The sequence below is a fragment of the Psammomys obesus genome, unplaced genomic scaffold, assembly GCF_907164565.1.
Source record: "Psammomys obesus unplaced genomic scaffold, mPsaObe1.curated_primary_1811, whole genome shotgun sequence".
Lineage (NCBI taxonomy): Eukaryota > Metazoa > Chordata > Mammalia > Rodentia > Muridae > Psammomys > Psammomys obesus.
Window position 1 is genome coordinate 25,150,474 of NW_026596134.1, and position 25,027 is coordinate 25,175,500.

The 25,027-nt window shown below is 50.0% G+C and overlaps 1 protein-coding gene across 1 annotated transcript in view; it reads left to right on the top strand.

The window, feature by feature from the left end:
* The window catches only part of Ltbp2 (latent transforming growth factor beta binding protein 2), an 88,733-nt gene that overhangs the window by 14,875 nt on the left and 48,831 nt on the right, over nt 1-25,027 (top strand). The window contains exon 3 of the mRNA XM_055593092.1: nt 6,787-7,045. Coding sequence (XP_055449067.1) covers nt 6,787-7,045 — 259 coding nt within the window. The remainder of the gene's footprint in view (nt 1-6,786; nt 7,046-25,027) is intronic.

Sequence of the window (25,027 nt, forward strand, 5' to 3'; positions counted from 1 at the left end):
GGGGTGGAGAAGTACCCAAGATCACACAGTCAGGGTGTGGCTGAGCTGGCTCAAACCTTATTCTTCTGACCCCAACTTCCTGACATTTCCACTAACAAATAGCTGATCAACAGGGATGTGAGCAAGGCAACATCAGTTTACACTGTGAGAGCTGTGTCTAAAACCTTCTTCCAGGCCTGCCCATTCTGAGTTTGTTCTCCTCCCAAAAGTAGGTGTTTTGTGTGGAGAGTTGGAGTATATTTTTGCCCAGCTTTTGGAGCAGAATGGAGGTAGTGGGGGCACAGCCAAAAACGGTGAGGGGGTCCAGAACAATGTTTCCATCCATTTCCTGCTTTCAAAGCAATTTCAGGAATTTTTGTTTCTTTCCTTCTTTTGGCATCCTGCTAACTCTGTGGGGCTGAACCCTCCACATATCTAATGTTGAGCAAAGAAGAGAATGCCAGAGGAGGTGGAAAGGACAGGGTTCCAGAAGAGTGCAAATCATGAACGGCCGGAGAACAGCACAGCCTCTGGCTACACAGGGGTGCTGTCCACCCATGAGGAGAGGCTAGATGTACTCCTTCTAGTGAATCCACCTCCCAAGGGCTGGAACACACTGTAGTGCTGTGCTGCTAATTCTCCACCAGCCATTAACCAGAGAGCCGTTGGAGTCATAGAACTCCCACTGGGTTAATTTCTCAGATACAGAATGTAATTTCTCCTCAATAAGAAAAATAGGATGTTTGAGCTGGGTATAAAAGTCCACCATTAGATGATGGTAGAGCACGCCTTTAATCCCAGCCAATTGGGAAGCAGAGGCAGGCAGATCTCTTGAGTTTGAGGCCAGTCTGGTCTACAGAGTGAGTTCTAGGACAGCCACAGCTACAGAGTCTTGAAAAACAAAAACAAAAGTCTACCAAGGTTGAGGCTTTCCCTCTTTGGATGTCATAGTCATGCCTGGGGCTGCCTCTCTTCGGGTGCTTAACTTTTTGCTTTTTGCTACTTATAAAAAAGCCCCTCTATAAGCAGTTCTGAGGTGACCAGTTTGTTTCTGATGCATTCTGAAATCTGTGCTCATTTGTTTTCCATCGGTCTCTTTTAAACACAGCTGTTCTCGTCCCCAACTCTCATGGTGCCATAGATTTCATGCATAGTACAGCATCAACAGACACCAGCAAGATGGCTCCGCTTGGAAAGGCACTTGTCACACAAACCTAAGAACCTGAGTTTGATCTTAGTACCCAAGTAAAGACAGGAGCGAACCGACTCTGAAAAGTTTTCCTTTGACCTCCACACTCGAAGCCCTGCTGTACCACACACACACAAACACACACACACACACACACACACACACACACACTGAACATAAATAAAAACAGAAACAAAAGAGCCAGTGTGTAGTGACTAGCTTTTCTTTTTTCTAAGTGGGGGGAATTAGGGGAATTAAAAAACAACTGCCATTTGCCACCACCTTTAAGGTGGTAGCACCTTTATTTAAAAACACCATTTTAGGGGCTGGGGCAATGACTTGAGGATGAAATGCTTGTTGTATGACCTGAGCACCCTCATAAAGTCCTCAGCGCCCACATAAAATGCAGGATGGTTGTGGCAGCCTGTGTGTAATCCCATGAGTCAGACTCACGGGTTATCTGGAATAAGCTGGCTGGTTAGCCTAGCCAAATGGTGAAGTCTAGGTTTTGATGGAAAATCCCTGCTTTATTCTGAGGTGAAGGGTGTTCAGGGAAGACACCCATTGTCAACCCCTGGCCTCCACATACACGTGTACACATATGCTCAGTACCAGTACACATATGTGCACCCACCCACATGTGAAAACATGCATCCATGCCAAAAGAAAATTAAACAGAAGCATTTAACAGGAGAAAAATCAATGAAAAAATGGTCAGAATTTTCCTTTTCCTGGAAATTGGAGTCACCATTGTGAGTCAGTTAGCGGTGCCTTTGTAGGGAGAAAAGAGGAGTCCATGATCCGCTCTTATAATACATGTGATTGGCTCAGAGCAAGCCAGACACTAAGCAAAGCTGCCATGGGTTAGCATGGAGAGAAGCATGTGGCAGGATCAGCATGGATGGAGGAAGGCAGCCCAGATGGAAAGCATGTGGAAGCATTTATGAATTATGGATGGGAAGTAGCCCAGATAGGAATGATTAGAGCAATTGGCATGGGACGTGGGGCTGGGTGGTAACAAGGTAGATTATTATTAGCAAGGTACACAGCCAGAAGTGAAACAAGGCTTATTTAAATACAACGGGTATCTGTGTCTTATTGATATGGTAGCAGGTTAATAGTAACCGCTGTAATAATTATTGGCATTTAAATAATAAACATTATTAGTCTCAGCAGTTTTTATTTTCTACAACATTCATGATCCAGTCTCCTAATACACGTGATTGGCTCAGAGCAAACAGACACTGTAGTGTATTAACATGCTGAGACTTACAGAAAACATACCAGACAAGCTGCTGGGAAGCTGGTGAGAGCTGGTTCAAAACATCAGACCCTCCTAACATGAGTTGCCTCAGCCAAATGGGAAAGGTCACCTTCCCAAGAGGGTGTTTAGCTATCAACACAGCTGGCTGGTCTGGAAGCTTTAAGACTCTTATTTATGATGATATAATAGACAGAGGAAATGATAGATCCAGTTTCCATCCCCATCACTCATTCCCCGTGAGCTTTTCCTTGGACCAATCAAATCCCTTCACGAGGATGGAATTCATAGTTGAAAAAGACCTTCCAGAAGCGCCAGGACCCCCACATTGTGGGGCTTCCTCTGTGGGTAGCCTGTTCTCACTTATCTCTGTACCCTCAGAGAGTGTTCACTGGAGTTGGCAGACAGCCTTAGTGAAGGAGAAAGAACCAGAACTGCGTCTCAGATTTCCGGAGAGTGAAAGACATTATTGTTTACATCAAGGGTGGGTCAACCTTGGGGCTCAGGAGGGGGAGGTACAAGCTAGATCATCTTGCATCGAAAGCCACCTTTGAGGCATGGACCATCTGCTCAGAGGTGGGAGCTTCGTGACCCTCTTCTCATGCTCACCAGGCTTGCTGTCCCTAGCAGACAGTGTCCATGGCTGAGATGGAGGTGACAGGGACCAGGGCAAGTGCTCGGGTGGTAGAAAATGGAATGCCTAGGCATGGACCAAAACCTTGTGGTGGCATTCTGTGCTTGGGAAAGGGTTTGGCTTAAAATTCTCTGGAGTTATCTGCTTACATGGAGAGCAGGGACCTGATAGAAAGGGACACTGGCTCACCAAAGAAGATACATTTGGTCATGGCTAGAGCCCTTCAGTTGTTTCCCTGTTACTCCCTTTACTACCCACGGATCAGCAGCCTGGCCTTTGAATAGCCTTGCTGGGTAGGATTTGCGATCATCTCATCCTTTGAGTGGCTGGTCAGCATCATTTACTCCAGGAAATGCTCCCTAACTCTCACTCTAACCAGCCGGAGTTATAGGCCAACATAACACTTGCCCCATGGACCCGTGTGTCCTTTCTGTGTAACTGTATGAGAGACTTTTTCTATCACATTTCAGACCTTGTGAGTGCTCTAAGAATACTTATCAAAGCAGACACATGAACTGGACCACATCTTCCCCCATAATTTGAAATTTAGAAGGGCAAACTGGCCTGGAGCCTCCATTACCCACCAAAGGCCAACCTGGAATGTTCCGCATCCCCAGGGCTGGGATTCCAGTGGCCCCTTTGGTGCATAATTGGAAGTCAACAGATCTTTTCTGTCTCATCTTCAGCTCGGAGACTGTAGGAGAAAGAGGCCTGCAAGTCATTCTGGGAGTTGGTGGTGAAGAGTAAAGAGGGGCTATTTAGTCAAATATTTGAATGATAGCCTCATTATCTAGCTAGGTTACCTTAGGCAAGTCCCTTTAAGCTCCCTGACTTTCAGAGGCATTATGGGTAAAATAGGAATAATAAGCATAGCTGCTGAAAAACAGTGTAGAGGGAATTAAATGAGATTGTATGTGCAAGGCATATTGTCAACACACACTGAGAGTAGCTGAGGAGGACAGTGGTTGTGCTATTTTATGCTAGGAGCTAAGCTGACTGTCCTCCTAAGGGATGGCTGTGCAAATGGGGACGCTGAGACACAATACTGAAAAACCCATTTTCTGGATGAGCTCAGTCAGTCATGGGCTCAGCAAGTGCCTCTGCTTTTGTTCAAAAGAGGAGGCAGCCACCGGAAGATGGGTCATGGTGGGGGTGGGGGTGACTGTGAGGGAAGAGTAGCGCTTGGGCGAGCAGCCAGGTTAGGGAGCCAGAAAGCAAATTTAGCCGGACTGAGTTGACTTAGAGTGTTCGTTGTTAGAGAGGTCAGAGCGGAGAGGTTGTCAGTGCTAGTGTGTGCTTGTGTTCCAAAGACACTGAAAGTCCCCAAGAGGGAGATGGCATGGGCTAGAGCCAGAGTTCTTTAGAGCAACAGTTCTTAACTTATGGACCAAGACCCTTTGGGGGTATCAAATAGCCTACATATCAGACATTTAAGTTATAATTCATAACAGTAACAAAATTACAGCTATGAAGTAGCAATGAAATAATTTTATGGTGGGGAGGGGGGTCACCATGGCTCGAGGAACTGTATTAAAGGGTCGTAGCATTAAGAAGGCTGAGAACCACAGGTCCAGAGAAACAGAATCAATAGAATGAATGTATGTTAAAAGGGTTTATTAAATCAGCTTGCATGCTACAGTTGGGTAGTCCAGCCGTAGCTGGCTTGTTGGACTGGAGAACTAGCAGCCCAGCAGCTGCTCAGTCCGTGGGACTGGGCGCCTCCCTGGTCGCCATCTGGAGGAGAAGCTCTGGAGGATTCCTGGAGAAGCAGGTCTACACTGTGGAAACAGCAGCGGAGTACATGCGCTCAAGACACAGACAACGTAGATGAACCTGCCAGGGTGGCCAAACAACAGGAAGACAAGCAGGCAAAAACCGGAACTTTCCCCCTGACCTCCTTATAGCCACGTGCCACCGGAAGACGCCACTTTTAGAGTCTTCCTGCTTCAAATAACCTGACTAAGAAAACGCCACCCAAATGTGCCCAGGAGCTCATCTCCCTCTGTCCTCGGGAGGAGACTTCACTGGCAGTGGTGGATCTCCTCATGGTTAGCCAGATCAAGTCAAGCCGACAACCAAGGCCAACCATCGACACGTTTCCTCTAAACTGGCCTGTGGTTGAAATATAGAATTATGCCTCTCAGAAAGATTTCTCATGAACCCCTCCCGCCAGGCATGTGGTCTGAACAGGGGTGCCTGAGGGTTTCACAAGTTGCTTAGAACAACCGAGGCAACAAGGCGTCTGTTTTCTCCATAACCTTGAATGACCTTGCTTACCCCCTCCACCCTACCAGCCCGTAGCCTCGATGGATCCGTTGTGCTTCCCCCAGCATGCTCCATTCCATCTAGCCTCCAGGGCTTTGTGCTTGCCTCTGGAAGTCTGCTCAGATCTTTCCACCCCCTCTGGGCTGCTCCTCTCTCTCCTGTGACTACTTCCTCGGAGTGGCCTGGAGCACAGTACCCCCTTCCTTCCGCCTGACACTACGTCCTGCTTCCTGTGAGTCCCCCTCACGGAGGGAGATTCCTGTGAGCGATGAGTTAGTCTTCACAGTGGAGCCCTCGGTAGGGCTTAACAACCGCTTACTGAATGAATGAGAGGCGAGCGGGGGAGACCTTGTTTTAGAACAACTTAGACCATTGGTTCATACTGGCTTTATATCCCGACATGGGATACTACAGAGGATTTTGGGTGGCTGCCGATCACCGGGTGTGTCTCTGGAGTTTGTAAGATGGTAGAGGCCAGCAAAGAGAGAAGTCATGTCCTAGAGGGCTGGTGGCTGCTCAGAGTGAAGGCTTACAGCAGTGGTTCTCAATTCTCCTAATGCTGCGACCCTTTAACGTGGTTCCTCGCGCTGTGGTGACCCCCAACCCTAACGTTATTTTGTTGTTACTTCAGAACTCATCATAATGTAAACATCTGGGTTACCCCTGCAAAAGGGTCACTTGACCCCCAAAGGTCATGACCCCCCAAGTGGTCATGAGAACCCACTTAAAGGAAGGAAGCCCATTTTTGTGTCCACCATGTCTCCGGATTGGATTAGGTCCCACTGAGCAGAACCAACCCAATGCCCAAGCCAGAATTCTGCCTCGCTGAACTGGGGATGATTAAGAGCTATCAGAGGATGCGGTCAGATATGGGGGTGGTATCCTGAGAGGCCCTTAGATTTTCCCAGCCTCCTCAGCCCACCCTCGTGATTCACCAGAAAATGGGTCTAGGCTGAAAAGCTCATAAGAGATAACAAACAATATTAGGCTTTCGGGCTAATGTTGAACTTTTCCCATAAAGATATTCACTCATTCATTATTTACTGATAATCTACTCAGTAACAATCTTTTTTTAAGTTTCGAAGCTATTAGAGGACGTGAAATAGAACCTATGTGATTGGTGTTTCTATAGTCCAATAGGAGTGGACATCTAAGCATATATAGGGCACCAGGTGGTCCTTTCCCCCTCAGAACATCCTCCTGGTGCTGTTTAAGAACCTACTCCACAACTCCTGCTCAGAACTCGAAGGCAAACTCATCCTGGAGATCTGTGGATAGCAGGGAGAGAAATGGTCCTAGAAGCCTCCTAAGGCGAGGTGTTGGGCTTCCCGTGTCCATGAGGGGCTTGGCGAGGTCCTCTCCCAGGGGAAGAAGCCCCTAGGATGTAATAGCGGTGCATGGCCCATGGCCTCATGGTGGTACCTGGCCCTGCTGTCATCGTTCTCTCTGTTTCCTCAGCTGTGTGCCAGCCTCCCTGTCAGAACCGGGGCTCCTGCAGCAGGCCCCAGCTCTGCGTCTGCCGCTCTGGCTTCCGTGGGGCTCGCTGTGAGGAGGTCATCCCTGAGGAGGAATTTGACCCCCAGAATGCCAAGCCTGTGCCCAGACGGTCAGTGGAGGGGGCACTCAGCCCTCACAGGAGCAGCGAGGCCAGAGGAAGTCTCATGACCAGAATACATCCACTGGCACCACCACCGCCACCACCGCCACCACCACCCAGGTAAGTCTCCTGGGGGTGGGGGTGGGGAGCTGTGGGACAGTTACTCACCAGTAAGGAGGCAACAACACAGCTAACACCTATGTCATGGGTTTGCGAGGATCACAGCACTGGGCGCATCCATCCATACTTTACAAATCCCCTCCCCTTTATCCTGTCACACTTCCTCCATCTCCCCTCACTCTCCCTTCCTCCCCAGTGTTCTCGATGGTGTTGATATGTTCCTTCGCACACACATGCACACACACACGAGAGAGAGACCCCATTCTGTCCACTTACCACCAAGCTTTTCTTCCTCGAGGGGAGAAGAGGTTTACGTTGAAAAAGTGAACAGAATAAAACGAACAAGGGGAATCGCAGGCAGCACCTCTGTCCTGCTTAACCACCCCCAGCTCTGCACCCCAAATCTGGCTAGGTCTTTTTCTTTGTAGCTTAGGATGGGAAATCTAAACTTTACAAACTGGTCCCTCTCTAGGATGCTGTTTGCTCTGAGCTTTTTAGGTTGGTTTGTCCGTCTGCATCTGCTCACGGAGTTCTTTCTGAAATGTTGCAACCCACCTTGTCTTGCTGAACTAAGGAAAAACAGATCTGTCCTCTCAGAGCCAAGAGAACCAGGGGCTGACTCTGAGGTCAGGTCCTTAGCAGGAAAGGTCCAGAGAGACCTGCTGAGTAGCAGGAAGAGGAGGAAGGGAAGAGGGGGAGCTGCCCAGCAAGCCTGAAATCATGAGCAGCAGGCAGCCTACTCTGAGGTAGCAAGGTTGTGGAGCCATGAGCCCTCAGACACGTGCTTCCCAAGGGCAGCCAGAAACAGGAGAAAGGATAGAGGAGCTCAGGTTGAGGCTTAGACAGCTCCAACATCAAAGTCCAATCTGCGTCTATGGCCAAAGCTCGAAGATGTTCGGGCAGAACCAAGGGTCTGGGTGGACAATAGAGAGGGTCTGGGATTGGCTATGAGCTGGTGGGTGGGGTCCGGCCCTTGCACTGATTGTTATAAGCTGTGAGTTGCGAGCAGATGGGCAGATGTGAAGGCATAAGCAAGGTACCAGCTTGTGGACCATGCTTCCTTCTATAGAGCTTTTCACACTTCCTGCAGAGAGGCCACTCACTGTCCTGGAGCCAGGAACACTCTGAGAGTAAGGACACTGTCCTGCTTGTTCATGAATATATACACATATGTACAACAGATATGAATATATGTTGTTCCCTAACATCTAACAGCATGCCTGACACACTATCGGTGCCAGTCAATCTGTTAACAAATGACTGCCAGGTGGGGAGTCTAAGTTGTGTACGTTTTGTATCCTAGGGCTACTGTCCTTGGGGCAGGAGCTATCAGAGGCCAAGGCCCCGGGTGAGGCCTTTGGCCCACAGTGGGGCCATCCTCCTTGACTTTCACAGGCTTTCAGGCCAGAGGCTACTGTAGGGTCCTTAATGCACTCCAGTCTGTGGGCTGGTGCCATCCTTTTCTGCCCTGAGGCCTCCATGCATGAAATCTGGGAAAGTCCAAGCACCCCACTGTCGGCTGCTGTCCACCCAGCTGTGTTTTGCTTTGAGAGGCCAAATCCTGCATGCCTGGTAGTGCTAAACATTTCCTGTGAGACTGGCCAGGTTTCCCAAGCTGCTGCTGGCCTCTGTCCTGATAGCGGTTTGGACAGGCCAGGCCTGTCCAAAGGAATGACATGACACAGAGGACATTCTAGGAGTGGGATGGAGGGTGAGGCGTCTCAGGAGGGATAGCATTGCAGGAGCCGTGATAGCCGAAGCCCTTTCAGAAGAGCACTAGGTAGAGGCTTGGAAGGGGTAGAGGTAGATGGGAGGGAGAGGCATGGGAGGTCACAGCAGCAAGCAGAACAACCGTGGAGACCAATGTGCCTTGCTCTCCCTAGCTGCAAGGCCTGGAGAATCCCTCAAGCTCTAGGTGCAGGCTTCTACTCCAAGATTGGGCAGAGGGCCTGCCCACCTATGAGGCAACTGAGCAAGGGCTTCGGGAGTCAGGGCTGGTTACAGGAGACAAGTGAATGAGTGGGCTGTGGAAAACTGCGTTAGGTAGGGATCTAACTTTGAAGCCGGTTTCTGGGAACTTGTCAGGGCCCAGCATTTGACCCCACAGTCCAGTGTGAACGTCTCTTCGTGGTCCGAGGTGACGCTCGTGGATGCTGCTGGCCTACGGACCACAGTTCAGTACTGCGGCCTCGCGCCTGGGTTTTCCATTCAGGAAAGCCTTAGCTCTTGTTCTGAGCTTACACTCAGCATCTGTGTGACATTAGCACACATCCTAATCTCTCGGAGCCAGGAGCCTCCGTCTGATGGGAATACCAGAAGCTTGAAACGAGATCTGCTGAGTAGGGTACTGCTGTGGTATCCGACTCTAGTGCTTAGCATGTTAGCCATCAGCGGGCTGGTTCTTTTTGCCACTAGTACTTGGGTAGAGAGCAGAAAAGTGTGTGTGTGTGAGAGAGAGAGAGAGAGAGAGAGAGAAAGAGAGAGAGAGGACTCATACAGACTTGTTCTGGAACAAAATAAGGGCTCAGATTCAGCCCAAGGGGGTTCGACAAGAGGACCCACTCTGGTAGCTTAAGCTTACTTGGGGGTGTGGTTACTACACCAGGATTACTGTCACCACTCACCTGGGAGCAGCCAAATCAGCGGAAAGGTTTTGTTTCCCCAGGTACAACTACTTACTGCTCTGGAGCATCTCTCTCTCTCTCTCTCTCCCTCTCTCAAATCTCAGCTGAGAACTTTCTTTTCCTCCTGTGTCCCCTTCCTTGCTGTTTGCAGGGGCAGTGCTGGAAGCGTAGAGAGGACACGTGAATTTTTATACAGATTCCTTTGCCTTCCTCCCCTCCCCCACCCCCACCCCCACCTCAGCACATCTCTGGCCAACACAGATGCCTAGAGTGACCGGGCAGAGTTGTACAGCCTGCGGCCTAACTCGACTGATGTGTGAGCCTAGATGTGGCTAGACTCACCCAGGAGAGGTGAGAGGCGAGAGGCTGCTGACTTCCTGTTCCCCGCATGGAGCATCAGCTTCATGGTAGTCTTCTCCAGCAGGACCTGACCGCTGAGTTTCTCTCTAGCTTCCTGAAAAGGGGGAAGAACTTCTGGGCTTTTCTAGAGTTGGCATCTACCCAACTAACAGAGGCATCTGAGACTCACAGAGTCCAGTCCAGGTTCTGGGCAGGGCAGGGCTGGCCTTGGGATGCACTTGTGGCAGGTGGCGGCACACGCCTGTGATCCCAGCACTCAGGAGGCAGAGGCAGGCAGATCTCTGTGAGTGTCAGGTCAGCTTGGTCCAACATAGAGAGCTCCAGAACAGCAAGAACTACACAGGGAAACCCAGATGTACCCCAGGGCATGTAATCCAGCTTTGAACCTAGGGCTAGGGGTTGAGGGGGCAGTTTCGAGGGAGGTGGAGGCCAGTGACTCTTCCTTCTCCTATGTGGCAGAGCCAGTGACTCTCCTTCGGCCGTGCTCGGCCCAAAGCAGACATGTCTGGGTTGTTGAGACAAGCCTCGGCTTGCTCAGGAAAACAGGGGCCAGAGGTCCCCGGGAATCCCTCTGCTCCCTCCAGCGAGCAGCCATTCAGATTATATGTCCCATAATCCCCTCTTCCTTTCTCCACCTGTAAGTCCAAATGAGGACACCTGATCCAAAGAGGCCCCCAGATCGCTGATTAAATCTGGGTGTGTCTCTTTTCTAAAGACCCCTCAGAGCTTCGGGATTCTCAGGCCCCTGGCATAGCTTTGGCTTTAGAGCAGAGCCGTATTAGCTCTCCATCACTCTAACAGGATACCTGAGGTGGTTAACTTCTAAGGAGAAATGGTTTGTTTTTGACTCATAGTTTTGTAAGCTCTAGTTCAAGACTAAGCAGATCCATTGTTTCACACCTCTGACTGCCAAGCTGGAGAGAGTATGGGGAAAGCTAGATGCTCTCACTTCATGTCTAGGAAGCAAGAGATGAAGAGGAAGATACCAGGGTCCCAAAGCTCCCTTGAGGCTGTAGCCCTATTCCCACCAGTCAGTGACCAAAAGACCTCCCACTAGCTTCCCCGCCCCTGCCCTTTCCTAAAACTGCCCTTTCCACTAACTCCAAATAGCACCACCCTGGGGATCAAGCCTCTCACACAAGCTGTAGGGAGACAGTCCAGATACAAACCACAACAAGGAAGTTTCCTGGCCCGGGCTCAGCCCCACCCCTTTACAAATGCTAAGAGTTGAGCTATTGGCCTCCTACCTGAGCACCACCTGCAGCTCAGTGGTGAAGGCTACAGACTACCACCGCCACCATCACCACCACCAAGACTCACTTATCCCCCACCGTGTTTCAGGCCCAGTGCTAGTGACACTCCTTGGGACCCCCTTCGTGAACGTGAATGGCTCCAGCTTAATGATAGGTTGGAGATGGATGTTGTTCAAATGTCTTTTGGTTAATTGTGCCCTTGGAGTATAAACAGGTGCAGGGCAGGCAACTCCCAGGAGCAAAGGGTAAGGAGGTTTCCCAGAGCGCCTCGCATCTTAGTCGTGGGTCTAGGTTTCTGGCTGTAGTGGTGGATGTTCAGGTTAAGACGGGTAGGACCGGGGCTGTGGTTAGGGTAGTGTGATTTTCAGTTTAACAGTGGTGCGGTGGGTTATGGTGGGGTTGGCATTGTCATCAGCGTGGTATTATTGAACCTTAGGGGTGTGGTAAAACAGGATTTAAACTGTGGGTCTTTCGAAAGTACTACGGCTGTTGTTTTAACCTACCCCCTGTGGGAGTCTTAACGAGGAAGCTGGTTTCTTTATGGGCTCCACCTAACCCAAGGCTGGGAAGGAGAAGGCACGAGGGCTGAGAGTGAGGCTCGTAAGTCAGGCAGACCACAGTTTCATATGATTCTGCTCACGGGCTGTGGGATGTGGTGGGGATTTTTCTTCCCTTCCCAGAGGCTCGGTGTAATGTGCGGCTCCCGCTAGTGCTTGACCGCACAGGGCGAGGGGTTGAGAGATGGCAGGCCCAGACGAAGTGCTGAGTCATGCAGTTCAGCCTGTAGCGTCGACAGCGAGGAGTGTCTCTTGTTTGGACCTGAGCTCTGTGGGACAGTTTAATAAGAAGCCTGTTTACAAGGTGTGGGCAGGGGAGGGGCAGACAAGTGGAACTCAGTTGCAAAGCCAAGCCCTTTTAAGGGACAAGAGGCAGTTGCTAGGATCCACGTTAGCACAGCTGCGGGACCAGGCCGTGAGAGGGTGGGGCTTCCGGTCATTTCCCTCCTACCGTCTGATCCCTTCTGGAAGTCCCCATTGTCTGGTATCCAGGGTGAAGAAGCCCCCAGGGCTTCTGTGATGTGAGAAGGGTGTCAAGGGGCCACCCGGGCAGGTAGAAGAGGAACAGCCTCCTGTCAGGCGCTCTGTCCTTCCACAGGGAGGAAACTCAAAGCACACCTGCCTTTGGTAGACTCATGTCCTCTAGGGTTTTCATTTGGAAGGAAGAGGTTAAGAGGCAAGGAGGCAAGAGGAAAAGAAACGTGACCGGGGCCTGGGTGGAGACTGGCAGGGAGTTGGTGCCTCTCAGCCCTGGTAGAGGTTTCCCAGGCTCCTTTTGAGCTCAAGGCTTTCACATCTTTATCAGGTTTCACTCCTTGCCAGGCGTGTGGAGGAAGTTTCTGATTTATGGGCCCAGTAGTTTTTCCAGTTACTCAATCTGTAAATCTGCCATCAGTTAGTTCACTGGGCACTGCCAGAAAAGCCAGCGAGCGCTTCCCAGGTGAAAATTGCTTCAGCAAAGTTCAGGGCTGTTAGGATAAAACACACACACACACACACACACACACACACACACACACACACACACACCTTAGTAGAATGCCTAAGGGAAAGACCTAAGGTAAGGAGGATCATTTCCTAGAAATGGGTTAGAGAGAAGAGGTGTCGTGCAAATCTTACTGTCAGACACCTACCTTCAGAACCCAGAGGCATGTCTGTGTGTGTCCACGTGTCTGTCTGCAGATGACAGTGACGATTGCTCAGTGATTCCCAGTGATGAACTATGGAAGTGCATAGCTCCCCTGGGAGCCACAGGGCTGTGGTTTCGTGTTCGTGATTCACGGTGGAAGTGAGCAGGCATTTGGTGGAGGCTTTCTTTTTCATTTCTCCTAAGAAAATATTTGTGAACGGTCTAAAATTCGAAGAAGTTGAGTGCTTCTTGAAAGGAAAAAAAAAAAAAAAATCCCCGAGCCTTGCAAAACAAAGATTATAAATCAAAGGCTCTGGAGCTCCCAGCCGATTGCCCACACAGCGCTTTCTTGCTGGCGCCTCAGCTCTGACCACTGACCGCCTTACTTGTCCACCCACGTGGACAAGCTGGGTTGCACCGCAGCTGCTTGCAGGACTCTGGATCCGAGGGCGAGGTGGTGTCCTCTGAGCTGCCGTGAGGCTGTGCCATTCCAGGGCCCCTTCCTTGGGAAAAAGATGGCTATGCCTTTTGCAGTCTGAGATGTGACAGCAAAAATCACACTAATGTCTTCGTAATCTCATGGAGAGGCGCTTCGTAGATCTTAGCAGCTTCAGCAAAGGCTTCGCTTCTTTTCCCATTAAATCAAGAATGTTTACCTTTCAGTCAGTGGCAGCTATGGTTTCTCTTTTGTATATTTTTGTGTATGTGGGGGGGGTGTACATGCACACATGTGTTCTCGTATGTGGGGAAGCCAAAGGATGACCTTGACTGTGACATCTCCGGAGCGATCCTCCTTGTTTTTTGGGACAAAATATCTTACTGGGACACAGGGTTCGCTCATTTGATCAGGCTGGCTGGCCAGCGAGCCCCAGGGATCTCTCCCTGTCTCTGCATCTCCAGTATTGTCTTACAAGTATGCAACACCTTCCTTGGCTTGCTTATTTATTTATTTATTTTTATTTTTACATGGGATCTGGGGACCCAACTCAGGTGGCAAGCACTTTACCGACTGAGACATTTCCCTGTCCCTATGGCTTCTCTTTGGCACATATGAGTTGCCAGCACATATGGTACCGAAACAGCTACTGAATGACTTACTGGAAGTTAGCACACAGTGTGTGTGTGCTGGACAGAAGGACAAGTCAAGTCCAGAACAGGTGTTGCAAGGTTCATCATGGTCCTTGAAGTGGTACACGATTTAAAACCTATGGGTTATTTCTGGAATTTTCCACTTAATAATGTCAGACTAGAGTCCATCTTTTCAGTTGCAGCTGACAATCAATGAAACTGCAGACATGAAAACCGCATTAAAGGAGAACTACTGTGTTTGATCAAGATGGATGCTGTAGGGAGAATTGTGGCTCTCAGAGAGGACCACCTCACCTCAGCCACCCGGCCTGGGGACAGCAGATAGCCAGAGGAAGAGATGCTCTCAGACAAGCCTCACTGTAGCCTCATCTGGCTTCCTGCCCTGGAATCTGAGAGCAGTGACCTTCCTTCAGCAGATGTCCTGTTTCAGTAGCCAAGGGAGGCCCAGGCCTTAACCAGGTCTCCAGCACCATGTTTGCCTATACCTTTGGTCCTTGAGTCCAGCATTTCCACTTGTTTGCCCTATGACAACCCATCTCAAGAGGGAATTGTGTTGCTCCCACAGTTTCATATCCCCTCAAAGTAGCCCCAACTAAAAAAGCTCTAGTGTGAACCCGCTCTCTAGTCTCCCTTCTAACATGTCTGTGTGTCCTGAGTGCTTTTTCAGGCCAGCTGGAAGAGAGGATGCTAAGGGGGGGGGAGATGAGTTTTTAACAGGATCTTGACAAGGATCTTGTTCAGGCATAGCCTGCTTACGTGTTCGCCTTCTGTCCTTCCCTTCATCCTTCTGTCTCTCCTCCCCTTCTTTCTTTCTTTCTTTGAAGTAACAAGGAGTGCTGGGTGGCTTGGATCCATGCCTTCCTTCTAAGGGCTCCCAGCAGGCTGGAAGAGCAGCTGGAGGAAAGGAGACAGGGAGAGATCATCCCTGGGCAATGTGGGCAACAGGGGAGCCAAGGAAAATTTCTCATGACTATCTTCCTATGAGACAGTCTTTAACCTTACTAGTTCCCGGGGTCGGGGTGCATAGCACATCTCTTTAAAGCTTCTGATTTATACTGAGTTCTATAAGATGGAGTCTGGACAAGGTCTTCCTCAGCTCAGACAAAGTAGGTTCACACAGGCTCATGTCTTCATTCCTCGCTGGCTGTGTGACCATAGACAAGTCACCTGGCTTCTCATGTCAGAGTTGTAAACTGGACAGAAGGTCTATGTCCCAACTTTAATGATGATTAAATGAATTAGCACATGGGAAGGGCTCAGCACAGCCAGGCCTCTAGCTAGCCATTCGCATGACCCCTTCTATTTCCCCTCATCCAGATAGTCCTTGTTCTCCACTGAGTATCACCACCAGCACATTCAGCATTTGTCCCTGTGTATTCATTGTTTTCTCTGCCCTTCCCATTCCCGCTCACATTTCGAACCTCTGGAAAGCTGTTTCCAGCCTCAGGTCCATCCCTGCTTGGGAGGCCTAGGACAGTTGGGTTGGACCACTTACTTGGCCGTGAATTTCCTGGTGCCTGTGACATTCAGCTTTTCCTCTCTTGGGTTCTTCTGAAAGGCTCCCATGTTGGACCTTATCTCTCGGCTGCCATGTGGCGGTGTTTGTGTGGTCCGCTACATCGGAAGTTCTAGTTTCGGGATGAACAGGGCTAAATTCTAGCCAGTGTTCTGGTCCCCACATCCCGCTTCAGTGCTAGAGCCTCCTGAAGGAAGTGGAGCAGCTTCCGCTGTGACAACGGGTTTGCTAGGTCTCCCAGCCCCTACCTTCTCCTCAGTAGACACGGTGCCCTTTCCATAGAACCTGATGGGATCGTGCACTTTTCAAGGCCAACGTAAGTACACCTAGGCCAGGTTGAATTGTGAATTCATGAAATCTTGGATCCCTGTGAGCTGACAAGTCTTTCAGATAACGATGGCCCTGGCTGGGAAATAAGGTCTTCTCAGGAATGAGCAGATGGCTCCAGGGGGAGAGAGAGCTGGAAGAGCCATGAAGAAGTTTGAAGTTGAACGTTACCAGTATTTGTGGGCAGCAACTGGGTGCCTGGAAATGTGTTATGTCTGCTTAGGACATAGAGAGTAAGAATCAGTGTCTTCTCTTCTGGGTAGTCTGTGTCCCTGGCTCAGCTCTGGGGTTGTCCAGTTGGTCCCAGAAGAAAGCTGAAAGCTGTTGAGAGAGACTTTTCTGGGGGGGGGGGGGGGGGGGGGGGGGGGGGTTTTTCGGAAAGGTTTTGCGTTGTGGGGGTGGGGGTGGGGGGGGGGGGGGGGGAGGAGTGGAATGTGTGTTTCCTGAAAAGTTTGTCACTTGGCCACACTGGATAGAAAGGGAGGGGCATTTCCTGGGCATTAGTCCCTCAGGCTATCTTTTCCTCCCACCTCTGCCCTGAGGCACCCCAGGAGTGGTTTCCAGGCAGGAGAAGAGATCAAAGGTGGGCAGTTGCAGAGGCCTTGACCTACAACGTAGGCTGCTTCGTTAAACCGACACTCTATAGTCAGCAGAGGGTGTGGAGGGCAGAGGAAGGACATGAGACTCTCCGGCATCTCTGCAGGTGCCGAAACGGAGGTAGCACCTGCCTCAAGGCTGTCCTTGGGGTAAGGATGTGGCCTCAAGCCAGGGGTTGGCTACTCCCTTCCCCAATATTCCACAGGACACCCAGAGCTGCTACCTCCCTTTGGCCTTGATGTACCTTTCTGGAAATGCTGTGCTCTGCCCCAGCTGCCTGGGAGGCAAAAGCAGGAGTGGTTCCAGCCAGGAGAGATGTGCAGTTCTCCCGCCCAACCCCCGCACCTCTAACCTGAATCTCTCTAGAGGCAGTCCCCTGGGGTCTGTATGTTGGACTGACAGTCCTCTCAGACGTGTGGCCATGGAAGGAACTAGAGGTGCAGAACCTCAGGGCAGTGTCTGTGACTCTGCCAGGTGGCTGGGTAGGGCTGGCCAGGGAGCAGAGCTAACGGCTTGGGTGAATGGACGTACCACGAAACAACGGGAGTGATCTTGAGACACCTGGAGGATACCTATGGGGGATGGGCTCTCAGCCCTTCAGGAGAGGTGACAGAAGTGGCAGTGCCCACTGTACACCATTCTACCACAGGTGCTTGTTCCCACCCGGGACTGCCCACTGAGAAAACTGCCCCTGTGTGTCTATCACATGCCCTGGGGGCATGGCTAAGGGACATCTGATCCTGGTGCGGGAGTGAGGCCTGCCTGGCCGGCTACAAGGGGACAGGGCCGTGATCTGCCAGACTTCCCCTTTGGGCCTTTGGAACACCCAGATCCTCTGGAAGCCAGAGCCACTGGGGAGGCTCCAGGGTATGGCAGGAACTAGGCCTGCCATCACGAACCGGAAGACTATTGTAACCACCTCCTCTCTGCTGCTTTCTCCTCATCCCCTTCTCTGGCTGTCACCTCCTGGCCACCTGCATAGCCCCTGCAGCTGATTTGCCTCTAAGCTAGGCCATGTTCCCTGCCTTTGCTTTTTCTCTCCTCACTCTTACATTTCTCGACATGTTTAGGCGTCAGACCGCATGGAAGTCTAAAGGAATACCGTGAGCCATCAACACAGCTAATCTCATGACTGGACTTAGCTGGAAACAGTTTTATTAGGAGAAACTATAATAATTGCCTGTGTGTCTGTGGGGGGAAAAAAAATCCCCAACCCACCAGGCTATAGGGGCATACACACACGTGCACATGCACACACACACACACGCCCACACACACGCCCACACACATGCCCACGGAAAGAGCAAACTGTTGAGTGAAGTGTGACAACCCGTTGCCACATTTTTCCATTAATATTAATTCATTGCTTGTTCATTTGTTCAACCGAGCACTTGCAGACAAGTGGTAGCAGGCGCCAGCGGCTGGAGGATGTATGGAATGCAGCCCAGGCTCACCCAGACCATGCTCCTCATTAGCAGATTTAACCCCCGCCCCATCTGGAGGTGTAAGAAGAGTTGTGCCTGAGCTCAGCAGCCCCCCCCCCACCTCCCAGTCTGCATTCTCTCCCCTGGTGACCTCCGCTCTCCCCACCCCTCCTTTGCTAGGACACCCTTTCACTGTGGCTTCGGCACCGACTGGCCTGAGTCTGTCCTCTCAAAGGCACATGTGTTCAGGTGCCCAAGGAGGCCAGAAGAGTGTGTGGGATTCCCTGGAGCTGGAACTGCAGGCGGGTGTGGGCCGCCTGGTAAAGCTATTAGGACAGACTGGGTCCTCTGGAAGAGCAGCGCACCTTTTCGACTGCTGAGCAGTCTCTCCAGCCCCCATAAGTGCTTCCCTAACACAAAGGAAGTGGTAGTGGAGGCCCCCCGGGTTACGGATTCAAACCTGTTCTTTATCTCCCAACGCCTCGAGGTCCTCATCTGTGAAATAGTAGTAATTAGCAGAGGGGGTAGGGGATAGGACGAAGTGAATCTGGTTTAGTGATCTGGCAGCTGTGGGTCGTGAGTTCTGCAACCTCCCGAAGGGCGCGTAGACCCTCTGTAGGTTTCGGTTGGTTTGTTTTCAGTGATGAAATGGGGATCGTGTGTGTAAATTGGGGATCGGGTTAGAAAGAGGCCTGCGTGAGAGGGTGCATACCACCTGTGTTACTGGTACAGGGCCCTGCTCGGAGTGACGTATTCATCAAACCTAGCACTCGGCCTGAGTTCCCACTCCCTGTTCCCTGCCCTTCCCACACGGCAGCCACCATTAGCCATTTCCCAGAGCTTCCCTCCAACGTTGCTTCATGAATATGCACAAGATGCAAATGTTCCTGTTTTCAGCATTTTTACAACTTTGCACGCCCTTTACACCAGGAGCCGGCATACTTCTTCCATAAAAGGCCACATGGTAAATATTTTCAGCTTCCTGTGACATATGGCTTCTGCAACTACTCAGCTGGCCCCGCTGAGGAGCAAAACCAGCCCTAGACAGTGAGTGGCTGTGCTCCCGGGAGGGCTTTATTTATGGAAACTTACCTTTGCATTTTATATCACTTTCTCATGTCAAGAAACAGTCTTTTAACTATTTTTCCAGCCGTTTGAAAATGTAAAGACCATTGTTAGGTCTTTACAGCTTGTACAAAACAGCCGGGAGGTTGGACTTGGGCTGCTGTGTTTCCACATTTCATTATGTCTCAGAGAATGTTCCTTCCTGGTCCAGAAGAGTTGTGAGGTGGGGACACCTGACTCCATCCTGCAACCATCTCTAGTTTTTTTTTTTTTTTTTTAAACCACTCCTCTGCTGGAAGCCACCCTGTCGCTTCTGTTCTGTACAAAATATTTTGCTAAGATTGATGCTCTGAGAAGCATCGTTTTGGACTTGAACACGTGTTTTGGGGCAGGTCCTTGAGAGGTGAAGAAGCGCTGCAAGGAGCATGGGGGAGCAGAGTGGAAGAGTATAGACAGCCAAACCAAGCACAGAGTACCCCGGAGTGTTCAGAATGGCCTCCCACCGGGGACAGTCATCAGCTGTGTAGTCACGGTGGTGATAAGACCTTCCCAGGTAGTCCCCATTGGCCGAACACAGGACTCAGGAAGTCACAGGTTTAAGTGACGGGCCATCACCTTTGCACCTAAGGGGAAGCACCAGCCCCCATCAGGGCCAGAGAGCAACACGGCCAAAGCAGGTTTATCCGAAGACCAGTCTCAGAGGTGGATCTTCTGGCTCAAAGCCGCCATGCACGGCGCTGTGCCGAGAGCCAGCATCACCAGGTCATGCTGAGTTTTGTCAGCTCAGCTCCTGCCAGCAACAGCTAAGAGTGACTGCTTCTGCAGTCTCAACAACATGGATGTTATTCAACTTTGAGAGTTGTGCTCGTCTGGCGGATTAAAACATGCTGTTGCAGGCTCGTTTTTCATTTGTACAGCTTCTAAGCAGAAAGGCTGCACACTCCCTCCTCTGAGGGAAAGGCTGCCCTTCCCCCTCCTCTGAGCTTTTTGTCTCTTTTGTGGGTTTTCTTCCAGAGCCTCGGGCCTGTCCTTTCTTTAGACACTGTGATAATTTCTGTTTTGTCTGTGACGATTGCACGCATTTCCCTCGTTTGCTCATCTGTCCTTTCACTGTGTTCAAGGTGATTTGGGCCGAGCAGCGGGTTTTGATCACGGAGTTGTTTGCTTGACTAAGTGAAAAATAGTGTTGAACCCTTAGCATGATGGCTGCCGCATGGTAGGCACTAAATGGCCGTTACTTTCTTTCCTCTTGTCTTCCCCGTTCTGTGCTTTTCACAAGAGTACTCATTAAACATGGCCTGTGCATCCCACCTCCATGCCGTTCTTACATTAGTTTTTCTAATCAGGAACTCAAGACAGGAACCTGGGGGCGTGAGCTGAAGCTCGCTGGCTGGCTGCCGGTCACTTGCTCCGCCTGCTCTCTTACTTAACCCAGGACTCCAGGGGTGGCCCCACCTACAGAGAGCCGGGCCCTCTTACACCAATCATTAATCAAGAAGATGCCCACAGACAGACCTACAGGCCTACAGGCCTGTCTGATGGAGACATTTTCTCAGCTGAGGTTTCTCCTTTCCAGGTGGCCCTGGCTTGTGTAAGGCTGACAAACAAACAAATAAACAAACAACACCAGGCACAGATATCATTGTATTTTGTTCTTAGTCAGCCCATCCTTTCCTCCCCCTGTCATCGTCCTTCAGTCTGTCCTGCTTCCATGTATCACCTTTGTGTCTCCACCTCCCCAGCCCTTTACATCTCTTCCTCTCCTCTCCTAACCCTTTCACGTTCATGACATAAGTATCTTGAAATCATATGCCTCCATCCATCCTCTTGGCAATAAGTTCAATATCATGCCCTCGCCCCTGAGAGTTTAGGGAGCCTTTCTTAAATATATATATGTTTAAAAGCATCATCACACACACACACACACACACACACACACACACACACACACTCATGCCCACTGTTTAAAGATCCTTCCACAACAGCAGATTCTACAACAGAGATTTTTTTGTTTTGTTTTGAGACAGGGTCTTACTATGTAGACCAGGCTGGCCTAGAACTCACAGAGATCCACTGCCTCTGCTCTCCAAATTCTGGGATTAAAGGTGTACACTATAATGCCCAGAGAGAGTTTATTCTCACTGGAAGTATGATACCTATACTATTCTGCAACTTACTGCCCTCATTCTAAAGTAGCAAGGACAAGGTAAGGTCCCTAGAGCGCCTGGCTCAGGGCTGGGTGCACAGCGTTAGCGATCACAGCTAGTCTGTGCACCAGGCGTTGATATTAAAATGTTTTCTTTTAGCAGAAAAGACTCTTTACAAACAAAACAGTACCCAGAAGCCCAAAGCACCACTCTGCACAAAAAGTAGATAGAGTAGAGGCTCCAGAAGAGAGCGGATGGGGTGGAACGTGGGGCTACGAACCTGTCTTCACATCCTGGTTTGAGGGCCACAGTGTCGAGAGCAGGATGTGGAGACAGCCTGAACACTTAATTGAATGGCCTCATTATGAGTCTGCAGGCCCTAACTATCTGATATGGGAAGCTTTTTTTCTCTCTAAATCTGTTGAAAGAGTCCCAGTATCAGAAGTCAGAGAAAGGTTTCTCTTGGCAGGTCCAGTGGTTCCCCTAGTACTGGCCTGTGACAGATTTCTCATAGTCTGTGAAATGATAACAAACAAAAAAAAAAGTGTATGTGGTGATATTTTCATAAAATTGAGCCTGTTCAAGTATTTATTTTTGGAGCTGAAGGTCTTTTCTTTATGAAGTTATGGTGGTAATGATCCATACACATTAGTGTGTGTTAGCACTACATTCGTCCATGCCACTTGGTTTTTTGTTGTTGTCATTGTTATTGCTGTTAAAAAATACCAGACAGAAACAACGTATTGGAGGAACTGTTTATTTCAGCTCACAGTTTCAGAGAACTCTTCCGCTGTCACTGGACTAGCTGTTGGACATTATGTCAACAGGGGCTTGCTTCTTTATGGTGGACAGGAAGCAGAGAAAAGAGAGTCAAGGGAAAGACGCCATGACAAGATATACCGCGTGTGGATATACCTCCGCCAGCTTACTTCCCTTAGCTAGCCTCCTGCCCTCACCTTTCACCGCCTCCCAGAATGCTATTCCATTAGCAGTCCATGATGTCAGAGCACTCATGGCCTAATCATCTCTGGAGTCTCCCTCATAAGACACACCCAGAGACCTGCCTCATTGAACCTGTCTCATTGATCCTCTAGCTGTTTTCAATCCAGTCGTCGGGAGGATGGTATAGATTAGCCATCCCTCAGGCTACATGGAGATTGCCAAGAAGCTAGGAACACTTACTGCTCTTGCAGAAGACCCAGGTTCAATTCCTGAAACCCACACTAGGCTCACAGTCACCTCGAACTCCAGTTCTAGGTGATCCAATGTCCTCCAGCCTTTTCAGGCAAGCACCTGCATATGCATGGTTCACATAAACTCACACAGGCTCACATGCCTACACATAAAATAAAATTTAAAAATGATATTAGCCGCCACACCACTTACATTTTAAAAAGTGGAAATTTATGTGGGTCTCCCACATTCATTCGAACTCTGGCCTATCTATGGAATCCTGAAGTTTTGGTTCATTGTAGCAGCATTACTAGGACTTCCTTGGAACCACCCCAGGGGGATAGCAAATGCCATTCTTATGCGTAGGAAGTTTAGAAACTGCTGTCCATTGGCTAATGCTGAAGCCATTCTTGTGTTAACAGATCCCCTTTTCCCCAGGGGCTGTTATCTTCTTAAAGAGGCTCTGCTTGCCTTTGTAGCCACCACTCAGTTGTTCTTTTGGGCAACAGAGTGCCAGGCCTTGTCTTAACCTCTCATATCCTGAGATCAAGACACACAACCAGGACTCAAGTTGTGTGTTTAAGAGTAAGCACAGAGATAGCAAGGTTGGATGAATGGGACAAATCCCCAGCTTCCAATCTCCGTCTCAGCCCAGTTCACTGTGGTAAAGGGAGCCACACCCACAGGCCACAGGTGAGCCAAGAGGCTGCATCCCTGAATGCAGTCTCCTCTCCCTGAGGACAAGACAGTCCAGAAGGGCAGAGCAGTTTATGGCTGTGTTCTCATTCTTGAACTGGGGCTTTGTTATTCACTTTGCTGTGGGCCTCTCAGTAAGCAGGCCTTTTGGATTTTTGTCATTTAACTCTCCCTGTCACTTCAGTGGACGGCAATGAATTGGGTTCAGGAGAAAGTCTCTTTTTAAAAACAATGTATTGCAACTAATTAGACACTTGGCCCATAAGGATGCTTGAACAACATGCCTTTTTTTTTCTTCTTCGTTTTAGACGGAGAAGAATTGTAGGTCTCGGTCATATTTTCTCCTTGGGGTGGGGATGGGAATGAGGGTGGAGGTGGAGCTGGGGCTTGTGGGTGGAGGTGGAGGTGTTACTTAATCCAAACCGTAGCTAACTTTGTTCTGTACCTTTGTTTGTGCACTTTGACAACCCTGACATGCCTTTTTGTCTTGTGACCACTCACTTGTATTAGTAAAAGAGCTGCAGGCTTTCCCTGTTCTCTCAGTCCCCTCAACAGCTCGGTCAAGTAGATATCCCTAAACCCATCCTGCTGCTCAGGGCAACGGGGCTCGGAGATGCTGGGCGATGTTTCACAGCTACACTGCTGGGAAGAGGCCAAATTAGTACCCTTCTGTTCCAAACGCCTTCCTTTCCCCTCTAAGCAGCCAGGTCCTCTTTATAAAAGGGGGGGTGGGCAGGCTTGCCTGCCCATTGTTCTTCTCTGAGGAGTAATTCAGCTGGCCCGGAAGATCTCTGAAGCTTCTAGTGATGCCACTAGATGGGAAGTCTCTTGAAAGCATCAGAAGGATTTTTGCTTCCGATGTAGCGGATTACGCTGGCCTCCTGCGAGGAGTGGGACTGAGGTTCAGGCCCTCCGTCTGGACCGTTGCCGGTCTTAGAACTTACAGGACTCACAGGGCCTCCTACCCCACACCCCTAACTCAGGAAACAGGAAGAGGATTTGCTGCTGATGGTTCTAGAAGGAGCAGCACTGAGGTTCACAGGAGCCAAGGCTTGTGCCACAGGGCCTGGGGTAGGTGAGGTAACCAGGCTCTGACACTGTCCAAATCTAGCTCCTCTCTGAAGAGTGTTCATGGCTTGACCACATGGAGCCGACCACTCTGGAGTAGGAGGGGCAAGAGTGCCTGCCCATATCCTATTAGGCAAGAGATTCCAATGGGGAGGTAAGCAGCAGGGCCTGGCAAGCACAGAGCACCCCTGAGGCATGAGCAGAGACATCCAGGCTGGCTTCCGCTGGGATCTGGGTTGACTCAGAATACAGGCTTTGGTGTCAGGGTGGCCTGACTGGAATCCCAGTGTGTTGGTTTAGCTGTTGTATAATGTTGAGTGAGTCTTCGGCCCTTTTTAGCTTCCACGCTCACATGTCCTCACAGCCACCGTGGTCCAGATGTTGTTGTGTATACAGTGGCTCAGGCCGCTGTCAGAATGCTAGAGTATTTACAGTAGGGGCAGTCCAATAACAAACACGCAGAAGATCTGTTCAAGTTTATGAGATAAACAATCCAAACAATCATCAAAGGACAAGCAATAAATACATCCAGGAGTAAAATTCCAGCCTCAAGCATTTGTAAGAAGCAAGGGTCAGAGAAATGGTTGAGCTGTTAAAGAGCACATACCGTTCTTACAGAAGACCCAAGTTCAGTTCCCAGCATCCACAGCCACCTATAACTTCAGCTCCCGGGGACACGATGCCTCCGGTCTCAGCAGGCACCTGTATTCGCATGGACACACCCATGCACGGTCACACATACATACACGCGAAGACAGCTTTTTTTCAAAACCTAAAATTTGAAAAAGAGAGAAGAGCAACATTGAAGTTATATCATTACGCTTATTCCATTACCATAGTACAAGGTAGCGACAAGGCCATGAATAACCGTTAGTGCGTGCCTGTAATCTCAGCCCTCAAAAATAAAGTGCAGTGATGAGGCTAGCCTGAGCTACATAGCAGACCGTCAGTGCTGAT